At 38.3% G+C, this 9,857-nt stretch overlaps 1 protein-coding gene across 1 annotated transcript; it reads left to right on the top strand.

Moving 5' to 3' along the window:
* Window positions 1-7,027: 7,027 nt before the first annotated feature.
* On the top strand, window positions 7,028-8,350 carry LOC136202082 (uncharacterized). The gene is made up of 2 exons (XM_065992541.1): window positions 7,028-7,340; window positions 8,050-8,350. The coding sequence occupies exons 1-2, from the start codon at window positions 7,115-7,117 to the stop codon at window positions 8,202-8,204; spliced, it is 381 nt and encodes a 126-aa protein (XP_065848613.1). The 5' UTR covers window positions 7,028-7,114; the 3' UTR covers window positions 8,205-8,350.
* Window positions 8,351-9,857: the final 1,507 nt, after the last annotated feature.

A 9,857-nucleotide genomic window follows, 5' to 3' on the forward strand; every position in this document is an offset into this window, starting at 1 on the left:
CAACCCATCAAACCCAAGAAAGGAAAGGGGGCTATAGAAACCGCTGAGGAAGATATGGAAGGGGATAATATGGTTGAAGGAGCACAGGATGAGCTGATCAAGAAAGGAAAGAAAGTTAGGGTTGAAGAAGCACCCGCTGAGCGCACTAGGCAAGACAGAAAGAGGAAAGCTGACCAATCCTCAACCAAAGACATTAACACAGCTCCGAAGAAGCTTAGGATAGTATCTAGTGCGAAGAAAGCTTCTCTTGCTGAGCAAGCTCAAGGGGAACCTAAGTCAGCTGAGAAACAGAAAAGGCAAGATGAGCTTGAGGAAGAAAGTGAGGAAACACCTAATCAGCCTCTGAAGAGGAAGAAAACCTCTGGGTTGAAGCCGATAGATGCTAACCCACTTGACTTTGTAATTACAAAGGAATCACACTTCGTGCAAAGTCAAGAAATTGATTTGGAGAAGACTCCTTGTGATCAGGAGGAAGAACAGGGCAGAATTGAGGGTCAGCCTCAAGCTGACAAGATGGGTTCTACTGAGCCGAGTAACACAGGTGCTGCTGAGCAAACTGTTGAGAACCAAGCTGAGTCACCAGTGAAGGACAAGGTTGTGGAAGGCCTTGATGCTGACCTTGGACTTAACTCTTCCTCTGAGTCCTTTGACTCTATTACTGCTGATCCTTCACCTCAAACCAATACTCAAAAGGACAGCACAGAAAAGCGGTTCAAATGCAAGGCTCTCAAACCCAAAGTCATCGACTTATTGGATGAATCTCCACTGAGGGACCCAATCACTGATCTCACTGGGCTTCAATTCCAGTTCTTCATAGACATCATTGAACCCACTCCCGACCAAGTGAAGGAAAAACAAGCCTATGTTTCTCGAGCTGAGGAACAAGCCGACCCAAAAGCTACTAAGGGTCCAATCTCTGTCGACACTTCTGCTCATCCTTCCACTGAGCAAGTGCTCGAAGTCCATACTGCTCAACCCAACGAGTTAGCAAAGGAAACTCCTCATGTTCAAGCCAGCTCTGAGTTGCCTCAACCACAAAACTCTACTCAGCCTCAGACTGACACTGAGCAGGTTAATAACTCTGCTGATCAAACTCTTCCTACTCTTATCAAGTAGAAAGAAAACCAGTCAGCTTCTACTGCTGGCCTAAATAAAAGTGCAGCTGCTGACCAAGTTGGAACCTCCACTTCCAGGAAGCACCAAACACCTCGTCCATCCGGTGCTGACAACATCACGGCCCTTGAGCATAACACTGATGAATCCTACACTTATCTGAATGCTTCTGATTCTGGAAGGAAAATCATTGACTTAGCTCAAGCTCTACTTCATGATATTCATCAGTCTCATGCCGATGCTGCTGGGTCTATTCCTGCTGAGCCAACCCAATTCTCCTCTGTCACTCAACTTCTGACCGAACTTAAGGGTCTCAAAGAACTGATGAGTGTCATGACATCTTTAGTCTCTCAACAGCCCAAGCAAGAATCCATAGTGAAGTTGGCTGAACTCTAGCTGATGATGGTGAATCACATGAACTCCATCCAAGGTCAACTTAATGCCTTATCAGCTGCGAACTCAACATCTGCAACCTCTGCTGAGGTCAATCACCTTTTCTCCCAGCTGTCCTCTGAGCTGACCGGAGCTCGTGACCTTATCTCCTCCTCTTCTCAATGCTCCACAGAATAGATTGGTGAAGCCATTCGCCTACTCAACCTGAGCAAAGAGGAAATGGACACTGACCAAGTCAAGACCAACGAGATTCTGCAATGCACTCAATCAACACTTGCGCATGTCAGGCACACTAATGTTCAACGCCAGTCGTATGATACTGCGCTACTCAGGATGTACTATCAATCCTATGCACGGATGACAGAGTCGATACCTTGGATCGGGAAATCTTTAGAGTATTTACTCAGTATGATCAGTGCCAACATAAAAATCCCTGCCTCAAGTATGGCCGATGGCGTGCAGGTCTTTAAAGGTCTAAAGGAGAGTACGAGTCAAATGCAACAGTATTCCTCGATACTGACTCGTGCTGTTCATCAATGGACTTTCTATGCTCCTCCTCCTCCATCTCATGATGCTGGAAAAACGGGGGAGAAAGATCAAACAAAGCAAGCTGCTGGAACTCAGCAAAAAACGGGGGAGAAAGGTAAAGCGCCAGCTGCCAAAACTCAGCAGAAGCCTCCTGGCCCAACTTCTGCCATCCCGAGGACCCACACTCAGCAACAACGAACTGCCCAAACCAAACCCAAGTCAAATCAAGTTTAAGCCAATATTAAGAAATAGGACTAGCAATAGTCTATAGTCTTTGTAACTTATATTTTATGGCATGTTCATGTTAAGCTGAATAATATTATATATAAGCATCCTTTATCCAAACTGTCTTTATATATGCGATGCTTACTTGCTGTGTTTTTATGCTGATCTGTCTCATTCAACTATCCATTGAACAACAATCAAACAGAGCTTGTGAACTAAAAAATTAAACAAGTTAATATACTCGGCACACTTCCAACTCTGATACCTATATTTGAAACTGAGTAATGACTAAATATTCCAAGCATTGACCTACTTCTGAAAACTGACCTTAGGCTCATCTGAATTAGATCTTGGAAGGTCTAGAATTGAACTAAGTCAGTAAAGGCATGCCTTAGTTTCACTCGATTAGATCTAAGAAGGTTTAGAGTTGAATTAAGTCAATAGATGCAACCCTTACGGAGGAGTAATTTCAGAAGAATAAGAAAGGTCAACTATCATTGGAAACCTCAACGCTGAGTTCCATGATTAAATACTTTTGCCAAGATCAAAATGGGGGAGTTTATTGAAACACCTTTCCACATGATTTTGATTTGACAAAATTATTTAAGTTAATCCCATGATTAAGACAATTAAATTTAAGTGCTTTAATTTAATTGTACTAATATGTTTGTTCAATGTTGAGTAAGTTTACTAACGAGAACAGGAACTAAGTGTTCAATAAAAAGAAAGACAGAACGAAGTCAGGATGAGCAAAGACACACAACAGAACCTGAGTAAAATATAACTCATCCTTGTTAAAAGAAAAGTCTTCTTCAGAATAAACGCTTAAAGGCGAAGCCGACCGAAGAAGCTGAGTAGAATGTAACTCAGCATAGATAAAGAAAAAGATTGAAGGCAAAGCCGATCAAGTCAAGCTGAGTAGTCGTCAAGACATCGCCAATGATCCGTTGACTAGAAGACAAAGTCTGACACATGTCTGCAACAATTCAGAAGCCTCGGAAACCCGCCTAGAGACCTTTTCGAGATGGATCAACTGGCATTTGGCAAGAAGACAAAACTGACGCTAGAAGATGAACCTGGCGAAAGAAGACGAAACTGGCAAGCCTGACGCCTGCTAAAATCAGACGACAGGATTGGCCTGCAGCTCTGAAAGCTGACCAAGTGATGACAAAGATGACCGTTCTACAAACAACGACTATTTGGAATTCAAATCATTGAAGACCAGAAATCATTATAAATAGACAAGTTCATCATTTGGAACAAAAATACATACAAGCAAATACAGACAGAAAAGAAAATCTTCACAATAGTGAAAATCCAAAATAGAAGCTGTCTGAAAAGAAAGCAAGCTCTTACACCCAATTCCAATCTTTGTGTAAAATTCTAGAGTGAATTTGTATTCATCTAAAGTGTTCTTTATTTAGAGAGAACAATCTTGTATCAATTGTAAAGGTTAGAAGAGTGAAGCTGAGTACTCGGTTTTAGTACTCAGCGGTAGAGAAAATCTGAGTGTTCGGTTATAGCGCTCAGTAGGATTGAGTAGACGAATAGAGGACGGTACTCTTGCATACTCAATTGCTTTGTAAACGGTTTGTGCTCTACCTTTAAAGAGCTCAGTAGTGGATTGAAAAAGCCCGGAGGGATTCTGGGGACTGAACGTAGGCGGTGAGGCCGAACCAAGATAAGACTGCTGAGTAATCTCTAACCCTTTCTCTTGATATATATGTATGTGTTGCTTGCTTAAATTACTCAGTATATAATTTGTATAAGCCGACGCTGAGTAATCAGAGTGCTGAGTTGGAAGCTGACCTTAAGTGTTTTCTCCCAACTCACAATCGAAACAACTCTAGTCAGTGTCTGATTAAAGCTGTCCCACACTTCACTCAGCCTTGCTGACCTAAAACTGAGTTAAATTATCAAACATTTAATTAAGTCAATATTATTAAGCGAAAAAGTTATATTAGTTTCTAACCCCCCCTTGGAACTAATCATATTAAGTTACACGGGACCAACAATAGACTCCCAAGTGCTATTTCATGACTCAACGTTAGAAGCAGCCTTAGTCATTAATCAACTAAAGCTGCCTCTGACCTCACTCAATATCATTGTGCTAAGATTTAAGTGAAAAATCTTAAGTCATAACCAAAACAAGTCAGCCTAAGAAAGAAAATTTTTAAATAGTTCCTTAACCCCCCCTAGGAACTAATTCTTGTAACACAAGGGACCAACAGAAAGGACATGAAGCGTGCAAAATCTCGATCTTTTTTGAAGAAGAGGAAAATGAGAAATGTGAGGGTATTTTGGTCCAAATCAAGGGAAAGTGTCTACATTAGTAAGAAATGTGACAACTGTACATAATATGTAAATGAGTTTTCAAATAAGCCGAGATTTGTAATTAACCCTTAAAATTTTAATTGACAATCTTATTTACTTAGGTTAATTTGTGGTTAAATTTTTTATTATGTCACATAGTGTTGAAACATGTGATTAGATGTCACATAATCAACTCCAGTGGAAAAATTATCGAAAAACGTCCAAAGTGGCTTTATTGAGAGAAAAACAAACTTAAGTGATTTTATTAAGATAAATTAAACTTTTAGAACATTTCGGCAAAATTGTCCAAACTTTTATAACCATGAATGCTAATTACCTCTTATCAAGCTCCATTATATTCTCTTATATTTTTATGCGTATTACTATTATTTTTTTATTAAAACTTACAAATACAATTTAAAACTATAGATTCTATGGTTACTGTATTGTTATAACTAAATAAATTGTGAATTGCATGACACATCAGTTTGTATGTCAAATATATTTTAGGGAAAATTATAAAACTAGGTTAAATGGGAGATCCATTTAGGGTCCGTTTGTTTTATCTGCTGTTTGCTGTTGTTGTTTCCTGTTTCCTGTTACGGTTTGCTGTTTGCTGTTTGAAAATGCTGCTGTTCCAAAAAGCAGGGATTCCCTGCTTTTATAAAAAGCTACTTTTCGGCTACAAAAGGCAAACAAGAGGTGTCTAACCAAACACCTTAAACTCTCATTTTCAAAGTGAAAAGGCAAACAGGAGGTCGAAAAGCAGCTACCAAACACCCCCTTATATATTTAGACCAATTATCCAACCCACTACATATCTAGACTATATTTTGGTGACTTTCTCCAAATATCCTTTATATATATATATATAACACTTAGAAATTTTTTAGTCTCTTCTATCCCCTTTCTGTCTGACTTCGCAAATTGCAAAATATACGAAGATAATCTTGATTAAGGACATGGAATTTACTTCGCAAATTTCGCAATATACGAAGTCTGCGAATGTAAGAATACTTAAGGACATGAAATTTACTTCGCATATTTCGCAATATGCGAATCCTGATAAGGTAATACTAATTCGTATAATGATTTTTACTTCGCAGATTTCGCAATATGCGAAGTGAAAGTCGTGATTTTAAGCAGTATTATATTCGCATACTTCACAAAATACGAAATATGCGAAGTGGTATATAACATTCAAATCATAACAACAAGGTTGCAACAATAATTGTAATATTGAAATAATAACATTATCAAAATTTACAACAGGATTGCAACAATAACAACATTAAAATTATAACATTATCAAAATTTACAACAAAGTTGCAACAATAATTCAAACTCTAGTTCCTAGAAGCAGAAGGAACTATAAGCAAGAAAAATCGGTGGAATAAGTATTCTTTTGGGGATGAGAAATGGAACCCAAAGGGCGTCATACAAAACCAATGACCTTTGAGATGATAATGGTGATTCTTCTTTTCTTTTCAAGAAAGAATCCAAGAAAAACCCGCAGGTTCACCATCCCAATCACCCCTCAATGTGATTGATGCTTTTGTATTCAAGCTAAATGGGTACTTGAATTTGATGTTTTGTATTCAACCACCTTCACAAAAATTAAGTCGTGTTAGCAAGAAAATGACGATTTTGCTTCGCGAAAAAAGATTACGCGAAGTCTACGAAGAGCAAATTAACAAGAAAATGACGATTTTGCTTCGCGAAAAAAGATTACACGAAGCATGCGAAGAGAAAATTAACATAGAATGACGTTTTGACTTCACAGAAAACGATTATGTGAAGTTTACGAAGAGAAAAAATCATAAAACACTTGATGATTTTCGCTTCGCAGACTTCGCGTAATATTTTTTCGCGAAGTCAAAATGTCATTTTTAGCCTATTTTTCTACGCGGACTTTCGCAAAACTCATTTCGCGAAGTGATTTTCTGGAAAAAGATGAAGATTAAACAGTAGATGCTTACATTATTTCTACCTTTTACCATTGAAATAGACGATAACCATATGATAAACGCAGACAAACACGCAGAACAACATCGAATAACCATGCCTTCAATTGGCACAAGAAGAAAGAAATCAAAAGACGGAAAGAAATAGGAAGATAAAGAACCATTACTTAATTTTCTAGAAATAGGAAGATGAAGAATCATGAGATAAATAGAGGAAGACGAGACAGATATGGTGATAAAGAAATTGGTGAAGATTTCACAATACAAAGGAAGAAAGGAAGATGAAAGGTCTGAAAAAGGGGAAGGGGAAGGAGAAGGAGAAGGAGAAGGGGAAAAGGAGACCCTAGATATAGGAAGACAGAGGGGAATGAGAAGATGAAAAGTCTGGAATATTTTGGTAAAATCACAAAAAATATAGTATAGATAGATAGTAAGTTAGATAAGTGGTTTAAATATGTAAATAAATATACCGTTTTATCCAATTTTATAATTTTACCATCTTTTATTATTTGTTTGAGAGACAGAGAGTTAAAGCTCTGATTCTTGGGGGTTTCAAGTGTGGAAGAAGTAGAAGGGATATGGCCTTCGACTGTACAGTGACTCGCTTGTTTGTCCTTCCCCGAAACGCATCCTTGTCTCTGCAGTCCCGCCTGACAGGCACCGTGATCCCGACCCTAAATTCCCAACGAATCCGATGCTCGAGCGGCAGCGCAACCCTGAGAACATGTAAGAACTGTAAAACCCAATTTGACCCTTCCCTAAATCACCCTCGTGCTTGTCGCTTCCATACTTGCCATTTTGGAGGTACTTAATCTTAATCCCCTTTCCAATTTGTTATTTGTTATCAGTATGTTTGTTGTTTCAAAGTAATCCATTAATTAGCTAATTTGGGTGAATTCTGCACTTCAAACCAGTTTTATAATGTCATGATTCCTTCCTTTCATCTTTATTTTACTATTCTTCAACTGGATTTTGTGCGAATGTTGCAATTCATGACGAATATAAAGGGATTACCTATATATGCGAACTGGTAAACATGGGATGAGTTGGGCCCTTTCTGCAGCTCCTCTCCTCTCCTTATCAGTCGAGCTGCTTTCGGGGGGCTATCCAGTAACGGATTCCGGTTATTATGCCCATAAGTCACTCCCTCCCTTTCATCAATTGATAGCTGTGTGTTAGATGTGAACCGAAATTTGTAATAGCTTATCCCAATTGCTTTCTACTTGAATCCTGTCAGATTTTATTTATTATTTTAAAATTGGGTTTTAGGTTGATTCTTTTCCAAGAATTAGGATCCATTTTCTCTAACTTTTGCAAGTTTGTGCAGCATGATACCATATCATTACAGTTTATGTAATAATCTAGAAAGTGCACAAATTAATACAGAATAAACATGGAACATAAGGTGAAGCCTAGAGTGAAAGAAAATGATCTGTAGAGTATACTCCTGAGTTTGTTACGTTCACCTCTTGAAGAATTTCCTGGAAAGTGTTTAATTTTTTGTTCCTCTCAGGTGAAACAAAGAGGAAGTTTGAGAGTGTTTATGCCGGAGGGACCATGGATACTCCGGACTCAGGTCAAGTTTTTCAATATTGGCATTGCTGTGGGTCTGAAGATCCTTTTCACCCTGGATGTACTGCTGTTCCTCACTCCTCCTATGATGACTGATCCTTGATTGTTCCACAATCTTTCTGCAACCAATGTATGTTTGTGTTTCCTCTCAATGTGTAACTGTATTTTCCCAAAGTTGTTTGTTCCATAGTTTGATAATGGAATTAGATTACTGCCTAGTCAGGTATCTATTCTTCGCTTCCTATTCACAATGATTCAATGATTTTCTATTGCTTTTTCTTGCTTGCTCTGTTTCAACTTTAATAATTGATTTGACTTTCACATTAGCATCAAACTGAAATTGAGCCTAGCATGTTCTGCCTAATACTTCTTATCCCTAAATTGAGGTTGGTCCTAGGGATCTCATATATGCAACCAGTTTCTTTGATGGCCGCTTTTCTTTTCCATTATTATTATTATTATCATTATTATTTTTTAAGAAATTTAATGTATTTGACAAGTTGTTGGCCAGTAACTCATTTATTTAAAGACTTCAATGATGGAAGCATCCAACAACAGTAAAATTGGAATATTTTACCAAAATTTTCCATTTGTATCCCTCGTTGTTCTTATTCCTTCCTTTTATCTGTTCTTTTCGGTCTTTTCACCAATCCCTTCCGGCCCTTTTTGGTCTTTCTGCTAGTCCCTTCAATTCACCTTTCACGAGCTTACAACCCACACTGAAACGATGTCGCATTACAGGGCCATTTTAGTCTTTCCATTTCTCCCTAGGGTTTTCATCAAACCCTTCATCCTCTTCTGTGTGCCTAGCCCGCCGCTAGGGGTGCAAGCGAGCCTTGGTAGTTCGCAAACTATTCGAGCTCGGCTCGGTGAAAGCTCGATCAAAGCTCGGCTCGATATGGCTCGACTCGAGTTCGGGATCGGTTCGAGCACTAACGAGCTGAGTCCGAGCTTCATTAGGTTCGGCTCGAAAGCTCGCGAGCAGGCTCGATTATTTTTAATTACTATATATATATCAGTATATATATTTCATTAGTTATTATTAGTTTTCATCACAATTCACAAATCAAATAAGATTTAATCCATACAAAAAATGATACAAAAATAGATTAGACATTTGAGTTTTTAGCGAGACAATTAGGTTTTGATAAGGAATAAAATACATTACAAAGTTTAATATATATGTCATTGTTTGAAATTTTTCTCCAAGCTTGTGTTTTCCGATCACAAGTACCATATACTGTTTTGGAATCTCGACAATAACATGATTGTTTTTCTTTATAAATATTTTAAACTCATATGGAGTATGTTATAAGGCTTTTCTATTTTTTACGCTACTTATTTTATGCATGTATGATGAATTTGGTTAAAGCTCGATAAAAGCTCGGCTCGGTCAAAGTTCGGTTAGATTCGGTCAAAGCTCGATTCGAGAGGTCTCAACTCGAGATATTAACGAGCCAATACTGAGCCTACACCTAGGGTTCGGCTCGGTTGCACCCCTACTCTAATTCCCACCCCCTCTCTCATCAGCTCTCTTATCTTCAAACTGCGATCTTTTGACCGGAACAACAACAACATCTTGCTAGTCATCTTTCTTCTCACATTTCTGATGACATTTGCATCCCTTAAGTCCTTTTTCGCCGCTCGAAGAACGCCGATTTGGTTCAGGTATGATTTTCTCCAGATTTCGTTTTTAGTTGCCCCTCTTTTTTTTACAAATATGTTTATTAACTTTTTGATTTATGCTAG

The sequence above is a fragment of the Euphorbia lathyris genome, chromosome 1, assembly GCF_963576675.1.
Source record: "Euphorbia lathyris chromosome 1, ddEupLath1.1, whole genome shotgun sequence".
Classification (NCBI taxonomy): domain Eukaryota; kingdom Viridiplantae; phylum Streptophyta; class Magnoliopsida; order Malpighiales; family Euphorbiaceae; genus Euphorbia; species Euphorbia lathyris.